This window comes from Lepidochelys kempii, chromosome 19, assembly GCF_965140285.1.
Source record: "Lepidochelys kempii isolate rLepKem1 chromosome 19, rLepKem1.hap1, whole genome shotgun sequence".
Classification (NCBI taxonomy): domain Eukaryota; kingdom Metazoa; phylum Chordata; order Testudines; family Cheloniidae; genus Lepidochelys; species Lepidochelys kempii.
The window spans coordinates 6,712,147-6,731,907 of NC_136398.1; the positions used below are offsets into that span (position 1 = coordinate 6,712,147).

Here is a 19,761-nt window from a genome sequence, read left to right on the forward strand (position 1 = left end):
CCTGCATCAGAACATGCTTATCACCAGCTTCTCAGAAGCAGCAGCTGCCGCTAGGTATTGCATGCCTGCTGCAGCAGCCGCTGTGCCCATCTCTGTGGCGCAGTCTCTGCTGCCAGCATTGGGGCTCCCCTGTTCGCTGGGGCATGGCTTTTCCAGCCAAAGAATTCCTTTGCGGTCCTGATCCCAGCGCTAGAGGTTTGGGCTCAAGTTCCCCTTGAGCAGGACCTGCCCCCTCTGCTGACCCAGCTCTCCGAAGGCAGCCTGAGGGTTGCCATTCCAGAAACAGGTAAGGGCAATGGCCGTTGCTGGGGGCAGATGTTGGGGGGTATTAATCACTTGCTTCCTGCTGCTGCTTATTCCAAAAGAGAAGCCTGTTCCCCAAGATGGGGCAGGCATCCCTGCCTCCCCCCATTCCTTAGGGGCAAAGGGGGTTTGAGCAGGTTCTGTCTAGCATCCCTATACCAAGCCTGGCCAAGCGGAGCAGCTCTGAAGTGGTTTCTGGTTTTAGAAAGGGGTCTGTCTATTCTGGAGCCCAGCGTGCCTGGAAATAGAGGAAGGGGGTTAACTCCTCAGCCTCCAAGGATGAATTATGGATTGGAAGCTCTTTGGAGCAGGGCTGGGTTTGTACAGCTCCTAGTGCATTACGGCCCTGATCCCTGGTTGAGGCTCCTCCATGCTTCCACATTACAAATCCTAAATAATAACAATAGCTTCTTGCAATGGATTTTCACTTGCAGCTAAACATAATCAGATTTCAAGAATAACCTTTGATGACCGATATGGCTGTTCCATCATCTATGTACACATATACGCAAGGAGAGACAGAGGGATGGTTCGGCAGCCTGACCACAAGCCTAGGTGCTGGGAACTCCTCCCCAAGTGCTAACCCTGGTTCTGCCACTGCCTCCCTCTGAGCCCTTGACTAAGTCACATTGCCTCTCGGTGCCTCCATCTGTAAAGTGGAGCTAATGACACTGACCCACTCCCAGGACAGGATCCAGGGCTGAATTAGGTAGTGCTCCGCCCATGCTTTGCAGATGGAAAGTTCCATGTGCCCTAAGCCGTGATTCATGTGGGTCGTTTAAAAAGGATCGAATAAAGCAATGGAGACTAGCCTGCAGGGGGTGACCCTATATTGGCCTAAGAGAGTACTGTGGAAAGAGGGAAGCATGAACCTGTAGGAGGGGGTGGAAGGAGATGGCAAAGAGAGTCGGTGAGGCGCCTCCCACGGCCTGTCCCCCATCTCACACTGAGTCTCCATCTCCTTTTCTGGCCATTTTAGGTGCTGGCAGAGGACTTTGTCTGGTCGCGGTTGCCCATCAGCCCTTCAGGAAGGACACGTGACAATTCTTTGGGGCTCTCTGTGCCAGGCGCCCCGCGCTCCTTGCCAGGGTTCAGCTCGGCACCGCTGCCATCGCCATGGAGTTTGCAGAGCTGATCAAGACAGCGAAGGTGGAGAACGTGCAGCTCTCATACTCTGGGCTCCCGCCGATCAAGGGGACGCTGTGCATCACCAGCCATCACCTGCTGCTGTCGTCCCAGCCCGGGGGCAACGGGGAGCAGGGCACGGTGGAGCTTTGGCTTCTCATCCGGAACGTGGACGCTGTTGAGAAAAGGTGAGTCTCTCCTGCCGCCTTCATGATGTCCCACTGGGGAGGCGTGTGTCCGACACCGTCTCACCCTCTGAGTGAGAGAGAGAGCCTGTGGGTGGTCAGAGCTGGGATGGGCCCATTGGCGTCAGTGGGAGTCACATGGCTCACGCCCCCAGATCTGGGGTGTGTGTGTGTGTGTGTGTGTGTTGAACCAGGGGTCTGTCTTTTGTTTACAGGCACCACCCACACTGTTCACCATTCACTTATCCTCCCTTGGTGCCCATCCGCCATGGTGACCCAGAGAACGACAGAGTGGATCTCACCAACTCTGCACCCAGCATAGAGCGGGGGCTGGGACGAGACACTAAACTCTGCCTTCAGCTGCCATTGCTGAGTGTCCCAGTTGAGCGCTGCATCCAGCACGGGGAGAGCAGCTGGTTAGGGGACAGAACAGGCTTTCGCCTCTTTTTCCATTCTCTCCTCTGCCCTCGGGGCTAGTCAGATGGTGCAGCTCAACCCCTGTGCAATAACCTCTCTTCTTTTCTGTGACTCAGTGTTCAGAACCTAAGCTGGTACCAAACCTCCAGGACTAACAGCTCCCACCAAGACACCAGGTTTGGCTTTTACCCCTGTATTGGCTCTAACCCACCTAAAACGCCTGGCTTTGCATTAACCAGAGAGCAGCTTCCCGCTCAGACGGCTGCGCTGGGCTGGGGCACCAGGCACCTGTGTCTGCAACGCATGCTTTAGTATCCTCTCCCCAGAGAGGTGGGGAGGACCCTGGCCTCACTGCTTCTGTCAGGAGTCGGAGAAAGACAGGGGAGAAGGTGGGGCCTGGCAGTCAGAGTGAACAATGCCTCCATCGTAGCATTCAGGGATGGGGCAGCTTGACAACAACGCGCCTGAGCTCCTCCAGAAGGACTGGAAACCCCCGTCCTTTACACCCTGGGGACAGGTGGAATAACACACGCTCCTCACAGTTATCCCGTTCAGACCCTCCCAAGCACATGCTCCCACATTTGCACCTACACGTGCACAGCCCCAGCCACGCTTCCACGATCACACGTTTACCCACCCTCCAGGGCAGCCGTGAGGGCAAACCATGCAAGCCACTGCCCAGCAGACGTGCACCTCTCGGGCTGGACTGAGCTTCCTGAGCAGCAGCCTGGGCAATGAAGCCATTCGACACATTCTTACACACAGATGTTCCCATGCACACTCAAGTTCTCACCTGCCTCTCTCTGTCACGTCTCTTACTTACATGCACCCATGCTCGCATGCACCCACGCTTACACATGCAGCAGCTGGAGTTCACCTTGGGAGTTTGGATTGTGGTTGATCAAAGAGACAAGGACACAGGGTCTGACTCCCAGCTCCTGTCTGGCATCTCCCCACAGGGTTGCAAGTTCCTTGGGCACAATCACACTCAAGTGCAAAGACCTGAAGGTGCTGCAGCTGGAGATCCCGGGTATGGAGGAATGTCTCAACATCGCCAGTTCCACTGAGGTCAGTCAGTGCCAACTGGTGGGTCAACATTCGTTCTCTGGTGAAAGGAAGGGAGTGGCCTTTTGGCCTCCCAGAGTGTAGCTGGGGTCTGGGCTGGGACGGGAAGGCAGCCAAGTGCAGCTCCTGGAAAGATCCTCTCCCCAGCGTGGAAGGTTTGACATTTGGCAAGAGGAAGCGCAATGCCCCTGTGGTGTTTGCTTTGAGTTCATCATTAACGTGGGTAAATATTGACTTCTCTCTGGCCTTCGTTTGCATTCAGATAGAGTTACTGTATGTCCATTTTCCTGGACATGTCCCCGGCTTTTTAGTTCTTAAATCACGTCCGGGAGGAATTTTTAAATATCTAAAAATGCCCGGGAAAATAGGGACGTTTGGTAACCCTAGATGGGAGCTGCCAGAGCTGCAAAGTGGGGCTTGCAGTGCACAGAGAGCCCTCCGCCCCCCCCAACCTGACCTGACCCAACCCTAAGAGCCAGAGGGACCTGCCGGGGGGCGAGGTGAGGAGTCCCAGCGGTGCTTACCTGGGGCGGCTCCCGGGAAGCATCCAGCAGGTCCCTCTGGCTCCTAGGGAGGGTAGGGTCGGGTCAGGGGGCGAGAGGGAGGGTGAGGAGGCTGGCGGGCGAGGAGGCGGGCCAGAGGCGGGCAGCAGGGGTTGAAGAGGCGAGTGGGCCAGCAGTGGGTGGGTGGGTGGGTAGGCGGGGTGAGGAGGCGGGTGGCGAGGGAGCCAGCTGCGGGTGGGTGGACAGGCGGGCGTGAGGAGGGCGAGGAGGTGGGCGGCGAGCCAGCAGCAGGCGGGGGGGGGTTGAAGAGGCGAGTGGGCCAGCAGTGGGTGGGTGGGTAGGCGGGGTGAGGAGGCGGGTGGCGAGGGAGCCAGCTGCGGGTGGGTGGACAGGCAGGCGTGAGGAGGGCGAGGAGGCGGGTGGCAAGCCAGCGGCAGGCGGGGGGGTTGAAGAGGCGAGTGGCAAGCGAGCCAGCGGCAGGTGGGCAGGCAGGGGTGAGGAGGCAAGCGGCGAGCCAGTAGCGGGCCAGGGTGAGGAGGGGTGCGGCAGCGGGGCCGTGCGGGCGGGGCCTGGGGCAGAGTGGGGGCGGAGCATGGGTGGACTGTGGGCGGGTCCGACACCACCCCAATGTGGAGTGTCCTCTTTTCTGAATGTTCAGATATGGTAACCCTAATTCAGATCTCCTTGGGGGCTTTCAGACTCACCTGCTGGGTCCATCTCACTAGCACATGGTGATGACCTGGGACACCCTACTGTAGCCCAGCTGAGGGCTACACTGAAAACTTGACCAGGATCTCAAAGGCCTTGGCTTGCAACCCCAGTCCTGCTCGCAGCCAGCTCAGTGGAAGTTTTGCCATTGACCTGAATGGAGGCGGGGTCAAGACACCCCCATCTTTAACGGGCCTCATCTTGGCCCAAAGAGAATACAGTTCCCAGCATGCAATGTGCCATTTTGATTCAGGTGGCCTGACTGCATTGCATGCTGGAACCTGTAGTTTCCAGGGGATGCACTTCCATATGGAAGAAAGAGAAAGTTGATAGTAATGAATATAAATCAGAAGTTAGGAATTGTAGAAAAGTGATAAGGGGAATCAAAGGGACATAAGGAGAAATCTATGGCCAGCACAGTTAAAGACAATAAGGAGGAGGTTTTTTAATATATTAGGAACAAAAAGCATCCTGACAATGGTATTGGTTCGTTATTAAATGGAAATGGTAGAATTATCAATCAGAATGCCGAAAAGATAGAAGCGTTAAATAAATATTTCTGTTCTGTATTCGAGGGGAAAATAGTCTCATCAAATGGTGATGCTAACACTCTTTCCATTCCACTAGTATCGCAGGAGGATATTAAACAGAAGCTACTAAAAGATATTTTAAAATCAGCGTGTCTAGATAACTTGCATCCAAGAGTTTTAAAAGAGCAGACTGAGGAGCTCATTGGACCATTAATGTTGATTTTCAATAAGTCTTGGGGCATTGGGGAAGTTCCAGAAAACTGGAAGAAAGCTAAAGTAATGCCAGTTTTTAAAAAGAGTAAATGGGATGACCTGGGTAATTATAGGCCTGTCAGCCTGACATGGATCCTTAGCAAGATAATAGAGCAGCTGATATGGGGAGTCGATTAATAAAGAATTACCAAGAATTAATTATATGGTAACGTAATTAATGCAAATTAACATGGGTTTATGGAAAATAAATCCTTTCAAACGAACTTGATTTGTTTTTTTTTAATGAGATTGCCAGTTTGGCTGATAAAGATAATAGGATTGACATACTATATTTAGACTTCTCTAACGCGTTTGGCTTGGTACCACAAAGACATTTTGATTAAAATACTGGAACGATGTAAAATTTACATGGCACATTAAATGGAATAAAACTTGGCTAACTAATAGGCCTCAAATGTAATTGTAAATGGGGAATCGTCAGCAAGTCGGTGTGGGGGCTGTGGTGGATAATCAGCTGAACATGAGCTCCCAGGATGACACTCTGGCCAAAACAGCTAATGCGATCCTGGGAGCCATAAACAGGGGAATCTCAAGTAGGAGCGGAGAAGTTATTTTACCTCTATGTTTGGCACCGGTACAGCCGCTGCTGGAATACTGTGTCCAGTTCTGATGCCCACACTTCAAGAAGGATATTGATAAATTTGAGGGGGTTCAGAGAAGGGCCACAAGAATGATAAAAGAATTAGAAACCTGCCTTACAGTGGTAGGAGCTCAATCTATTTAACTTAACAAAGCAAAGGTTAAGGGGTGACTTGATCACTGTCTATAAAGATCTACACATAATTAAGCATAGGCTCTTCAATGTAGCAGAGAACAGTCTAACAGTATCCAATGGCTGGAAATTGAAGCTAGACAAACAGACTGGAAATAAGTGGGGGTAATGGAGCTTGGGGTAATTTACCCAAGGTTGTGGTCAATTCCTCAACTGACCATTTTAAAATCAAGACTGTATGTTTTTCTAAAAGCTCTAGGAATTTGGAGTGGGGAGTTCTCTGGTCTGTGTTAGACTAGATTATCACAATGGTCCCTTTGGGCCTTAGAATCTATGTATGAAAGATGAAGACATCTGTGGCCTGCACTATCTCTGTGGCTGGCTCACAGCCCCTCTCAGCTACTTATTTTGCCTGCCATTAAGACTTAAGATTGGATTTGGGTGCAAAGAAGCCCTGAGGCCCGGTGAGGGTGGTGTTATCCTCTCTAATAGCTGCTGTCTTTGCATTAGCTGCATTCTGGATGCAGGATGCCTCTTGTGGGCTGCTCTAGCCCTTCCCTAGCACGTAGTCAGTATTCTGTGGATGCTGGTCCATATACTATGAATAGAGACCAATTCCATGTGTGTGGTCATCCTTGTTCTTTCTTCCAGGCCCTCTCTTCTGTGGATTCAGTGATGATGATGTACCCATTCTTCTACAGACCCCAAAGCATGAAGCTCAAGGATGGATGGCAGCTTTACCCCCTCCAATATTTCTACGAACAAATTGCCTCAGAGGTGGGTATGGAGGGGCAGAAACCTTTTCGATGAGAGATCAATGGGTGGGGGGGGGAAGAGATCATTCCAGAAATGTCCTTCAAGATGGGCTGGGGGATTGAGCCACTCCATACACAACACATAGGGCAAGGAGGGAGTGGATCATTTCACACATGGGGCATCACCCCACACGCAGGGCAGAGAACGTGTCAGATCCATGTGGATGTGATGGCTCATGGGGTGGGTAATGGCAGGAACATTGGTAAAGGGAGAGGTTCTTAGCAGGAAACGGCTTTGGTCAGGATGCAGATGGCACATAAAGTATCTGAACACGGAGGATGGGCTGGGAAGTGGAGATGTGACATGGCATCTTTCCCTCCAGGTTGCTAGGCCAAAGCAGCCTGGATCTGTAGGAACTGAAAGTTATCGGCTCGTGCTATGGTGACCTATGGGCAGAGGTGAAAGTAAGCCAGTACGGTCCAGTACGGCGTACCGGTAAAAAAGTGCAGACTGTACAGTCTGGGCCGCTGATGCGGGGGGGAAGGGCTCCAGCAGTGATTTAAAGGGCCAGTGGCTCTGGCTGCTGTTGCCTACCCTGCCAGCGGCCGGAGCCCTGGGCGGTGCACGGCGGGCAGCACTGAAGGGTTGGTTGAGGGATTTTGGCCCAAGGCCCCACCCCTTCCAAGGGCCCAGAGCCGCCCCCCACCTTGCCCAGGACCCCAGCTGCCCTGCGTACCAGTAAGTCATTTCAGTTACTTTCACCCCTGCCTACGGGAGATGAATTGGTGGGTGTCACTCCAGCCCCAAATGGGACAGAGGTCCACATCACAGAACCCACCCTCCACAACTGGTCCCCTCGCTGACAGTCTTAGCAGAGAGGCCAAGGACTAGCTGGGCCTTGGAGATATCTGCTGTAGAGGTGGGCCCTCCAGGGTAGAGTCGAATATCCATCTGGGATAGAAGCCCCCAACCCCACCCTGTCCCCGTGGGGTGAAAGCTGTAGGAAGCAGAGCCTGACACTTCTGTACTTCCCAGACAGGTGCTTGGAGGCTGAGCTGTGCTAACGGGGATTTCACCATCTGCTCCAGTTACCCACCGGCTGTAATTGTACCAGCCACAGTGGACGATAACATCTTGAAGAAGGCCGCCCGGTTCCGCCAGGGGGGACGATTCCCTGTCCTCAGCTACTATCACAAGAAGAACGGGACGGTGAGTCTGTTTCCCTTTCAATTTCTTGCTCCCCTCCCAGCTCTTCCTCTCAGAGGGTGAATAATGAGAGTGGGAAAGCTTCTGCAGATCAGCGCTTCCCCTGTCTATCTGCCACCAATAGCACTATAATCAGACGTGACCTCTCTGAGGATCCCAAAGCACGTCACCAACAAATTGAGCCACTTCTGGGGCGAGGCACTGCAGCTGTTGAACAGTTCACAGCAACACCGCCCAGCTGTTCAGTACAGGAAGTAACAAAGAACACAAACTGCAAGGGGAAATGAAAGAGCCAGAAGAGACCCATTGAATCCAAGCTGGAACTGAGCTAGGATTCTGACAGCAGCTGGGTTTGCCCTCCGAGGTCTCCGAGCCAAGTACCAAACAAGCCAAAGCCTGCTTAGCTGAAGGCCTGCTGGCAACGGTGCACAAGGGGAGGAAAGACGTCCTCACTCCTCTGTCCTGCAGGTGATGCTCCGTAGCAGCCAGCCGCTGATAGGGCCCAACAGGAAGCGCTGCCAAGAGGACGAGGTGCTGCTCAGTGCCGCCCTGGATGGAGGGGGGCGCGGCTTCATAATCGATACCCGCTCAGCTCAGGCAGCCAAGCAGGCCCGGATGATGGGGGGCGGCACGGAGCCCACATCCTCCTATCCCCGCTGGAAGAGGCTGCACAGGCCACTGGAGAGGTAAGGGCAGCAGCTCTCCCGCCTGCCGTCTCACTAAGCCCCCGGCATGGAGGCTGGTGGCTTCACCTGCAGTGCATGGGGATCTGTGGCCGGGCTCTTCCAGGGAGCGTCCTACATTGACATTAGACATTAACCCCCCTGCCCTTGTGTCTCCATTGGCACCGTAGTATTTGAGGCCGTGCTATGCCAAGGCCTGGCCCACTCATTACACTGGTGGTTACTGACCCAGCTATGCAAGTTCTGCAATGCCCCACCAACCCCAGGAACATTGGGACAGAGGCTCCAACCTCCCCTCCTTCTCAGATGTTGCAGACTTATTGAAGGAGCCTAGAAACCATCACACACCCACCCCTCCTGACGGCTTCCTCCTCCTCCTCTCAGGGGCCGCCCGCTCCAGGAGAGTTTCATTAAGCTGGTAGAAGCCTGCAACGACACTTCCCTCAGCATGGACCGCTGGCTGAGCAAGCTGGAGAGCTCCAAATGGCTGGCCCACGTCAAGGGGGCCCTGAGCGCTGCCTGCCTGACCGCCCAGTGCATGGAGAGGTGAGAGGAGGGGGTGGAAGGGCCAGGCACTCAGCTGCTTTTGGGACAGTGCGTTGCGTTGCATTGCATCACCTGCTGCCCCTGCAGACTGTGGCCAGTTCTTTCCCCCTGGAAAAGGTCTTTGTAAAGCAGAGAAACAGGCTGCATGTGAGCTGGGGTTCCTGGGAGGTACCTGGCCTAGCCCCTGGAGCCCAACTGGGACCAAGGGACACCCAGTCTTGTCCCTGACTCCCTAGGCCTCAGCCCAGTCACATCCACCTTCTGGGCCTGTTTCCCCATCTGTGTTTAAAAAAATGTGCAGGAGGATTAATGATGGAAGGTACTGAGCGTTAGTTAAAGCTCCCCAGCTGACTGCAGAATAACCACAGCTGTCAGCATCCTGGTAGCCTTGATCCGCGCACAGCGACAGCCTGAGGCATCCGAGCTGTGATTCAAACACCGGTCCGGTCCCCTCCTCCCTCAGGCAGCCCCAGCAGGCTCTCTTCAGCCCTGGTGCCCTGTCACTCTCTCACTGATAGCAAGTTGGGACCCCACCACTCGCTGGCCTGCAGGGGCCCAGGGCACTTTCCTTCTGGTGACTGCCACGCTGTGTTTGCCTTCAGGGAAGAGGCCTGCGTCCTGGTGCACGGAGCCGAGGGGACAGATACCACCCTGCTGGTGACGGCTCTGGCCCAGGTGATCCTTGACCCTGACTGCAGGACGCTGGCTGGGTTCCAGGGGCTGCTGGAGCGGGAGTGGATAGAGGTAACTCCCTCACGAACCCACCCCCGGGCCGAGGAGCACTTCCTGGAAGGGGGCTACCAACCCAAAGCAGCCTGGCCATAGCAGCTCTAGCCCACAATAGAGGGTAGAGCAGCCAGCCCAAATCTCATAGCAACACCGGCTTGCAGTTGGAGTGAAGGAATGATGCTCTGGCTCATTACACCAGACCCACACCAGCTCCCCCTCATCCCTGGTCCTCACCCAAGGGCCCCATTGTTCAGGGAACAGGCAGCTCCTTTGTGTAGGTCACCCCCCCTGGGGCTTGTGTCCACTCATTCCTGCCTCCCCTGCCCTGTCACTGATGGAGTCCTTCGGCCCTTGGCTTTGCAGGCAGGACACCCGTTTCACTTCCGCTACGCCCACTCCGCCTACTCCCACGCCCGACTCAAGCAGGAGGCTCCCATCTTCCTCCTCTTCCTCGACTGTGTCTGGCAGCTGGGGCGCCAGTTCCCCTTCTCCCTGCAGTTTAGCGAGCGCCTGCTGCTGGTGCTGTTCGAACACACGTACGCATCTTGCTATGGGACCTTTCTGTGCAACAGCGAGAAGGAAAGGTGAGTGCCCAGAGATCGGTGAAGGGACGGCTATCCGGAGAGCAGGGACAGTACTGATCCAAGGATCTGGGCCTGGGAGATAAGCTAGCAGGACTGTGCCTGCCCCCCCCCAAAATCTAGTTTACAATCCCCTGGGGCTCATGGGGGCAGCCCCCACCCAACTGATAAGTGATCTCACATTGGTGCATTAGTGTTTTCACTGGGTAAGGTGGGGGAAGATTATCCCCCCTGCCCTCTTCCACCTCACCAATTACTACTAAGTTGTCCTGCATGTGCCAGGGCTGAGATGAGCTGGCAGAAGGATCATTTGTCCGGCTTTGCAAGGCACGAGCGTGAAGCAAACGGTGTGTGCCTTCCTCTTGAGCGAGCACTTATCACTTCCTTGCATATTCTGCTCAGACCGGCCTTAGGAGACGACACACCTCTTAGTGCAGTGATTCTCAGCCAGGGGTACGCATACCCCTGTGGGTAGACAAAGGTCTTCTAGGGGGTACTCTGCTCATCTAGATCAGTGTTTCTCAGTTGGGGGAGTGCAACTTCCAGGGGGGTCATGGGACAAGTTTAGGGGGATCAAGCGCAGGGCCAGCAGTGGGTGGCCTTCAGGGCAACTGCCCAGAACCTCAGGCCCCAGGGAGCCCCACAAAGCTAAGCTACATGCCTCAGCCCCAGGCAGTAGAGCTCAGGCTTTAGCCAAGGCTCACAAGTGGAAAACAGGCACAAGTACAATATTTATATTCCCGTTGATTTCTTTTATAATGAAATGGTAAAAATGAGAGTCAGCAATAGGGTGCTAGTACTTCTGTATTTTGGTGTCAGATTTGGCAAGGAAGGAATTTTTCAGTGAGCTGAACCATGCGCTACCCAAGACAGATCAGACTCTTGAAAGGGGCACCGTATTCTGGAAAGGTGGAGAACCATTATGCAAGGGGATAGGCCAAAACTTCCACACCTTGCTGCCAGCAGCTAGGCACGTCAGCCACGCATTAGGTGGTTGACTAGGAGTGGCATGATCTGCAGAGATCCAGAGCAGGCCCAGGGCCTGCTGCAGCCCCCAGAGATGGAGCAGCTCCCACCTTACCTGAGTTGGCTGGGGCCAAGCACATCCAAACCAAATTCCCACTGACAGCCCATCCCCCTCCCCCGTGCGTGCTTTGGTGTCTCCGTACCCGTGAAGGGATGGTATGAGCATATTCCCTCCTTGCTTCCACCGCTGGCTGGACAGCCACATGTGGCCCCAGCTGGAGCAAAGCCCAGCACCAGCCGAGGTGGCTCCTCACCCAGTCTACAGCTCAGCCCCAGCGCTGGGTTTCTGCTACTCCCACAAAAGGGCTTTAGAGCTAAATTCACAATGCCCTGGCAGCTTCTGCTTCGCCAAGGAGCAGGAGCATCAATCCAGGCCCATGGCCATAGCACGGCCCTAGCTCCGGGAGAGGTCATCCCTGCAGGCTGCCAGTACACTGTAGAACCCCAGGGAAAGGACTAAAATGCTGCTGGATGCTCATGCAGGCGCTTGTGTAAAGTGAAGGAGAAAACTCACTCCCTCTGGGCCTGGCTGAACCAACCCAGTGAGCGGAAGAAACACCTGAATCCCCTGTACGCATACAACGCCCTGGTCATCTGGCCGTCCGTGGAGCCTCAGAGCCTGCAGCTCTGGCAGGGTAAGTGCTGCTCAGGCATTGGCCTTTAGCTAGCCACTCTTGAAATACAGGGGTCTCCAACCTAAACCACACTGCAAGAACCCTGCATTCGATCAGCAGAAACCTTGACTGCTCCCCTCAGTCACTGCAGGGAAGAGCATCGAGCACAGGCTGGGGACAGCTGCTGCAGTTCCAGCGTCTTCCTGCAGGGCTGAGGGTAGGAGCTGGGGGCTACACATAGTAACACAAACGGAACGTGTCTGGCAGGTTTGTTCCTCCGGTGGATCCGATCCTCTCAATACTTAGACGAGGCCTGGGCAGAAATCCAGCGACTAGTGACAAGCTGTGAAGATGCCCCAGAGGAGAGCTCAGGGTGCACACTGTGCCACTCACAACTGGACGCTGCGTACCCACTGACAATCGCAGGGACCGCCAATGAAGGATGAACCAGAACATCAGTGGCTGCAACAGAACAGCTGATGGCTCAGGCTCAGCCACATCTCCCATCTACCACTCAGACTGCTCCAGAGGCAGCAAGGAGAGACGCTGCCTCTTAGGGAGTGGGGCTTTGTGCTGGTCACACAGGCCCTGTTGATGCCACATACAAATCTGGACAGCAGGCCAGGCTCTGAGCCGAACATGCCAGGCGCACGGGGATCAGAGGACACATGGAGTGGACATGGACCCAACCTCGTGGCACAACGCTTTGAGTGGTTACAAAGTACAGACTGGGTTTGTTACAGTAAAATGGTCTCTACTCATGACATCTCCTCCTTTCGAGGGGGGAAACATTCAGGGCATGTCTACACTGCAATAAAAACCCCACACCACTTAGGCTCAGAGCCTGGGTCAGCTTACTAGGGGTAGCAGAGCTAAAAAAAGATATTTAGCATCAAAACCTTCCTAGTGCAAGAAGTAACTGTTCCATGAAGAAAGTCAGCTCAGTCTCACTTCCTGCACAAAGCAATGGGGTCATGTGCATTTGTCATCTGGACACATAGCAACCAGTAATTGTTTTCTGACTTGTTTATAGATTCAGTGATTCCGGATATTAGTGAAGGGGAGATGCGATTGGACAGTGATGGGTGGGTAAAAGATTTATCCAGGGAAACAGAGAGAACCAAGCTGAGTTTACCCACAGCCACTGCAAGGACTGATACACTTGTACTCATCTGGTTATAAAAGATTTATATTTATCATTTCCTCTTGCGTTTATTTTCCCACAGCCTTATAAATATCTCCAGCAGGGCAGGAAGTTAATGTCCACAGCAGCAGGGTGCAAGCTGGCTCGTTCTTCCCTCCGGTCTCTCACCACTCAGACTACCTCAGACAAAGCAGCTGATCCTACCTACCATTCTGGGCTGGTTTCTCTTTTAGGCTCACACCCTCAGCATTCACTCCCAAGAGCTCCATGCTGCCACCCATTGGAACAGACTAACTTTAAGACTGGACAAAACTCCAGGAGAGGAGCCAATGGGGGGTTGGAAAAAAACACGTGGAAGGGGGGAAAAAATAAAATAAAGAGGGTGGGGGAAGAAACAGGAGCTGCTTCAAGCTTCAAATTCAAACTCAAAGTACTGTGGGTCGAAGTAATGGATGCGAACGTAACCATCTTCACCTCCACTGCTGTAACTGCATGGGGAGAGAAAGCCAGATGAACCCACTGCCCCGCACTGGAATCTCAAAAGTTTGAAGTCATTGACACCCCTTTATAAAACACAGTCTAGTAACCCCCACTTCATCTAGTAAAGGATTTTGATATGGGACAACAGTATAATCAGCGGAAGTAACCCAGTAAAGATTTTGGGTTAGCAGACCTCAGAGGGTCTCACTTGTATGAGGATGCGGGAGCCAAGAGCTAGTGAGTCTATGCCTAGGATGGATATTCGCAGAAAGCTATTACTGGCTATATAGGATCAGCAGGTAGAGAGAGAAGAGACCTATTGGAATCATCTGTCCCCTCTGCTAGGACAGGCTGGCTCCCATACTAAGATTACTATATTAGATCTTAACCAAGGGCCAATACTTCCAGAGAGGCTGGCCCTCCCCCTTCAGGGCAGGTAGGGTGTACTAGTTGAGATGTAGAGAACCCTAAGGCCAAGAGGAGGGGGACTGGTATTGGAACAGCAGGGATGGTGTGCATCTGCACGCGGAGTCCACAATGCGACCAAACCGAGGGTGCTGCAGGTCAGAACTGAGGTCTATTCGCAGAGTTTAGCTGGGTGCTACAGGGAAGCAGGTGAGGTCTAACTGTACTGTAGAGGGAAAATGCATCTAGCACATGCCTGACCCTAGCCAGCATTTCAGTCAGCACCACCATTGGTTTTCAAAAGCCTGGGGAACCCCAGCGAGATCCCTACCTCTTTCCGTCAGGATGGAAAGCAACACTGTTTATTGGACCAAAATGACCCTTGATTCTCCCAAACTCTTCTTCAACACCCAGGTGGAAGAACCTAGGCACAAAGAAGAGGGTTTTGGTTATTTCAAGAGGCTCAGAGCTCCGGTTAGGTCAGAACAGAGTTTGGCCTGCATTTCACCCAAAGAGTAACTCTTCCATTCAAGTGACACTACTCCAACTGTACCAGAAGAGGTGTCTTCAGGTTGCTACAAACACACCCAAATCTCCTTCTGCCTGAAAGGAACAAGACAGACCAACCTTGCCTCGAATTTGCCAATCCTGGTAGAGGTTGTGGTCACATCCATGGCTTCTTGTCCACCACCCAATACTACCTGCAAATAGGAAGAAGCCAAACACTCTCAGATGCTGCTCCAGTCACTCTCACCTGGTGGAAGCCAGGATCTAGAAACTCCGTATAGCAGCCAGAGCAAAGACTAGTGGGAAATTTGCTCCTATCCCAGCTGGTATCTGTGGCTGGAGCAGTACTATTAAAGAGCTCCCATGGGATTTCTTGCCTCCCAGACACATTTGTTAAAAGGGGATCATTTAATAAGCCGTGAACAGGAGGCTTAGCACTCAGCAGCACAATGCAAGAGATGGTGTCAGTTTCTGGGCTCTTTGTGCACTAGAAGTGAGGTTGTCACCTGTCCAACGTTCAGTGTCTCAGTTCTGTGTGTTTTCATGTTACCTGTTTTATACACACACTTCCCAATCCAGCCAGAGGCATGGGAACCCTGCTCAGTTGGGATTTTCAAAGGCGCCTAAGGGAATTTAGCGCACAGCTCCCATTGGAATTCAGTGAGTGCTGGGTGCTCAAATCCTGTAGGCTTCTTCAAAACTCCCAGTCTCCATTCTCACACTGCACAGTCCAGTCCTACAATGCTTCTCTCCCCTTAGCATTCCCACCTGCTGCAGATGGATGGGTTGGTAGCAGGGGAGGGATATTACAGAAATGTTACAACTGACCTCTAGCTAGTACTGCCTGCCAGTGCTGTGATATCGGAGATGTTTTTAAGCTATTGCCAGCATAAACAACACAGGACAGGCTCATCAGTGTCTCTGCTCCCCTGACAGGCTGAGATGGGGAGTGGTTCCCAGCTGCCTGGTTGCTGCTGCAAATTTCAGCACTCAGGAAGCCGAAATAATCTCCCTCCCGCCCTCCACGTTGCCTGTGTCAGAAGCAACACCGGAGGGAATTATTTTAATTGAGAAGTGTCTTCTTTCAGTTTACACCTCCCCCTCCCTGGTATAGGGTGGTGGATAATGGAGCAGTCTGCCACAAATATGTGGTCAGCACTTCCTGATCTCACCTAACATCTCAGAGGCGACATAAAGGGAATGTAATACCAGGATTTAGAGGGGTGACAGGGAAGAGGCTTTGGGATGCAATACTAAGACGCCATTAAACCCAAACCAGGGGTGCATACAGAGCGAAGATGATGAACAAATGAGCCATAAACCCTCCCACACTTCACGAGTGATGCATAGAAAAACAATGAAGAGTGCACTGTGGAGAACAGTCCTGCATTAATCCCTGAAGGATGGAGATGGCCCAATCATAGGAGCTAATTACAAGATTCCTACGATTTGAACACATGCCCCCACGGCCCCACTTGAAAGCCACCCAAAACCCATCTATGCCTTGCATCCACACCAATTCCCTCCCCACAAACTACACTCTAAAATCCTATCCTGTCACCCAAACTTTGATACTGTTCTAGAATCCCAGCCCCCTGGAACAACTTGGGGGCCAGGGGAAAGAAAGAAAGTCATCTATGACATGACCACAGTGAAACTAAATGATTCATATCAGTTAGCTTACGTGATCAAAGATGGGGGAAAGAGCTGCAGAGTTGACAGGCCGCTCGGTCCGGAACGATTTCTGATGCTCAAGTGTCGTGGAGTCAAACAGCTAGAAGGCAAGAGGCAAAGCTGATTATTCTGATGCTGAATGGGGGGAACAGCCGCTTACAAGCTCCCAATGCTGGGAGCATGGAGTGGAAAGCCAGCCCCCTCCTAAAGCCCTGGAGCTCTGCCTTGCCTCCACAGGTGCCAGGCAACTCCATCACCTCTGAAGCAGTTAGCGACAGGTTCCCAACTCTTGCAAAAGGGTGCCAAGGCCCAAACACATCTGAGCACACAACTGGGAAATACCAGCACATGGTGCCCCCTCTGCACCTTGTGCCTGAGACAGCACACTTGAAATCACTGTATCATCTGTGCCTGTTCATCTGGCCAAGGTACGTCATCCCCCCCAGCCTCGTTACTGGGTTTGTCCCACTAAGCAGATGTCTACTTGGAGACAGAGAAAATTTGGCTCCATAGTTACCCGTAAGTTTCTAGGGAGAGGGAAATAGACATTCAAGGCAGGAATATCTTTTGCGTTTGCTCTCAGGCCCATCGATCAGTGGGGTCCACTGAGGTAGGGAAGGGAGGTCTCACCTTGGCCGAGTTGTCCTTGGAGGCAGTGATAAACATGGTCATGTCCCTGGAGGTCTGGATGTCATTGATCTGCTTGGTGTGCTCCTTGACATTCACAAGGACCTCCCCTGACTGGGGCATAAACGCAAGACAGAGTTAATGCTACCGAGCCATTGCTGAGAGAGGTGCAGACCAGCCCTCATGCACATGTTACACCTAGCATCCTCAGTGCATTATATGGTGGTCCTTTCTGGCCTTAAACTCTATGGCTCTAAACCACCACTCTGCAATGGTCTCCTCATCCATGTCTGGACTGCAGCCCAAACGGACATTCAGGGTAAGTCTACACTAGAAAGCTACATCTTTTTCACACCCCTGAGCAATGTGAGTTACATCAATTTAAGCAGTAGTTTAGACCAGCCCTCCATAGCCGTGTGGCGGCCTTCTGGCTACACCAAGCAGCTGCTGGTTTGACTTCTGGCTCAACACTCCTCCCTGTGGCCACTACAGGTATCTTGTGGCACCCACCCCCTCTGCCCTCAATTAAAGAGGAGGAGAGCACGGCTCCTCATGACAATAACCTTGGCACTGAACTGGTTCAGCTCTCCATTTTCGTGCCCCGCGATGATGAATTCACCAAGAGGGCCCCACACAGCGCTAGTGATTTTAGACTCATTGCATGGGATTTTCATGTAAGGCTCGTCGCTTTCTGCGGAGAGGAAGGGAAGAGTTAGACAAATGACTCATTTGCAGATGATCCAAGTTTTCCCATAGTCCCTGTTTTCCATGCAGGTTTTTGCTTGAATTCCTTACCAATCTGGCTGGGGTCACGAAGGTCAAAGAAGCTAACAAAACACTGATACCCCATCTGCTTATCTGTGGAGAACATGATGATGTTTCCTCCAAAGTCAAAGCCGCAGGTTCGCACAGCTGAGTTGGTCTTCACCAACGCAAGCTGCTTTCCTAGACACAGGACAAAACCGGTTAGATTGCACAGGATATCCTCACCCCTTACCATCGCCCCTCCCTTCTGCAGTGTGAATCATAGTGCTGAGCTGGCCAGTATGCAATGCTCAGATCAAGAGCAGGCTAGAGTCTGTACGAAGCACTTCTTAATTTTCCGAAGTGCTAGTGAAAAATCCTCCCTTGGACCAATCTTTACAAGTCATAAGATTAGCGAACACTATCCATTTAATCACAAAAATTTCACTAAGCAAAGACAGGAAACTTGGCCTGGGTCTTGCCATCAACTATGATCAATCAGTCAAACACTTAACGCACATAACTGTCTATTCTCATTGCTCCTTTTTCCACTGAGTATTTAGCTAGGCCAGCAAGTTCTGTTCTGAGCTGTGACAAGTGCCCCACCATCATCTCTTTAATTGGTAACGAGTCTCGATGTTCCTCTATAGGTCACAGAAGCATTCTGTCTTTCTGTGGACCTCCTGCTGGACACCTTTCCTACTCACAGGATGACACCAATTCATCCACTGAAATATGATTTACAAGACCAGGAAACCCATAGGTGCACATACATGGTTTTCTTTAAAATTCTGGATGAATTAGGCACTCATGAAACTTAGGATACTGGCCAGAGATAAAGCAAATCAGTCTGGACAAGCTACCCATACGCTAATCTCCCAATGCACCTGAATCCTAATCTGCATCAGCAGTCCCTGGCCTTTTCGGGGCAGACACTGTTACTTCCTGCCAGTTTGGATGGTGAGGGAGTTACGAAAGAATATTTATTAGTGGGTAAGGGTAAGAGTGAGACCAAACCCATCTTCACCAGTGGTCCTAAAGTAAAATTAGAATCCTAGCTTATTCCCCTGCCACTCAGCTCAAGGCAAATAGATTTCATAGATATAACTATGCTCTAATGAGAGAGTTTAACACTCCCCCTGACCCCAATATTCTTGTCTTACCTGTTTCACAGTCCCAGAGCCGGCAGGAGTTGTCTGCAGAGCCAGTAAGCACGTGTCTTGTGTCCCCTGCATCAACAGTTAGGGAATGCCAAGAAATTCTCACACCCCATCACCCCAAAAGGCCAATAGCCACATTTTGCCTTAGGATGCATAAGGACACAAGCTATGCAGTAGCTACAGTATTTATCTAGCATCAGAAAAAAAATCATGCAGATGAAATAACTTCCATTCCAACATACTATGTCCAGGCACTTACACTGCTGAGGGAACCATAACTTTGAATTTCCTGCTCTGGGGCATTAAGGAGCTCAACTCTTAAATGCAAGAAACCTGCCCTAATGTAACTTTTATCACCTATCTGCATTGGTGACAGATGGTCACTTTGAAATTCAGGCATCTTCTAAGAACTCCAGAGCACTGTGAACCACCACGATTTCAACAATTTCCGTCCCACCATCAACCTCAGCCTGGACCAGTCCACACAAGAGATCCACTTCATCGCTTATTAGCACTGTAGTGTCCAGGGTCACATAAACACCACCCTATACCGGAAACCAGCTGACCGCTATTCCTACCTACATGCCTCCAGCTTTCACCCAGACCACACCACATGATCCATTGTCTACAGCCAAGCTCTACGATACAACCGCATTTGGTCCAACCCCTCAGACAGAGAAACACCTACAAGATCTCTATCAAGCATTCTTACAGCTACAGTACCCACCTGCTGAAGTGAAGAAACAGACTGACAAAGCCAGAAGAGTACCCAGAAGTTACCTACTACAGGACAGGCCCAACAAAGAAAATAACAGAACGCCACTAGCCACCACCTTCAGCCCCCAACTAAAACCTCTCCAACGCATCATCAAGGATCTACAACCTATCCTGAAAGACGACCCATCACTCTCACAGATCTTAGGAGACAGGCCAGTCCTTGCTTACAGACAGCCCCACAACCTGAAGTGAATACTCACCAGCAACCACACACCACACAACAACCACTAACCCAGGAACCTATCCTTGCAACAAAGCCCGTTTCCAACTGTGTCCATGTA

At 52.1% G+C, this 19,761-nt stretch overlaps 2 protein-coding genes across 3 annotated transcripts in view; one reads left to right on the forward strand and one right to left on the reverse strand.

The window, feature by feature from the left end:
* On the forward strand, positions 1–13,592 carry LOC140900432 (myotubularin-related protein 9-like). Of its 2 annotated transcripts, XM_073317714.1 has the most exons (11): positions 1–286; positions 1,283–1,616; positions 2,990–3,098; positions 6,473–6,598; positions 7,613–7,786; positions 8,252–8,469; positions 8,851–9,012; positions 9,615–9,756; positions 10,105–10,325; positions 11,832–11,983; positions 12,230–13,592. In XM_073317714.1, the coding sequence occupies exons 2-11, from the start codon at positions 1,420–1,422 to the stop codon at positions 12,406–12,408; spliced, it is 1,680 nt and encodes a 559-aa protein (XP_073173815.1). In that variant the 5' UTR covers positions 1–286; positions 1,283–1,419; the 3' UTR covers positions 12,409–13,592. The 2 variants fall into 2 exon arrangements, with proteins under 2 accessions (XP_073173815.1, XP_073173816.1); XM_073317715.1 differs by lacking the exon at positions 11,832–11,983 and having other exon boundaries at positions 12,230–12,411.
* The window catches only part of EIF3I (eukaryotic translation initiation factor 3 subunit I), a 10,303-nt gene continuing 3,677 nt past the window's right edge, over positions 13,136–19,761 (reverse strand). Inside the window, exons 4-11 of the mRNA XM_073317723.1 lie at positions 18,707–18,772; positions 17,595–17,744; positions 17,363–17,490; positions 16,803–16,913; positions 16,183–16,272; positions 14,619–14,692; positions 14,323–14,415; positions 13,136–13,594 (exon numbers count right to left, since the gene is read on the reverse strand). Coding sequence (XP_073173824.1) covers positions 13,513–13,594; positions 14,323–14,415; positions 14,619–14,692; positions 16,183–16,272; positions 16,803–16,913; positions 17,363–17,490; positions 17,595–17,744; positions 18,707–18,772 — 794 coding nt within the window. The 3' untranslated portion in view covers positions 13,136–13,512. The remainder of the gene's footprint in view (positions 13,595–14,322; positions 14,416–14,618; positions 14,693–16,182; positions 16,273–16,802; positions 16,914–17,362; positions 17,491–17,594; positions 17,745–18,706; positions 18,773–19,761) is intronic.

Excerpts from the sequence above, each read along its gene's own strand:
- LOC140900432 (XM_073317714.1), top strand. The coding sequence starts at position 1,420 with ATGGAGTTTGCAGAGCTGATCAAGACAGCGAAGGTGGAGAACGTGCAG. Across the intron at positions 7,787-8,251 it reads ATCACAAGAAGAACGGGACG|GTGATGCTCCGTAGCAGCCA; the intron begins GTGAGTCTGTTT and ends TCTGTCCTGCAG. Across the intron at positions 11,984-12,229 it reads GAGCCTGCAGCTCTGGCAGG|GTTTGTTCCTCCGGTGGATC; the intron begins GTAAGTGCTGCT and ends CGTGTCTGGCAG.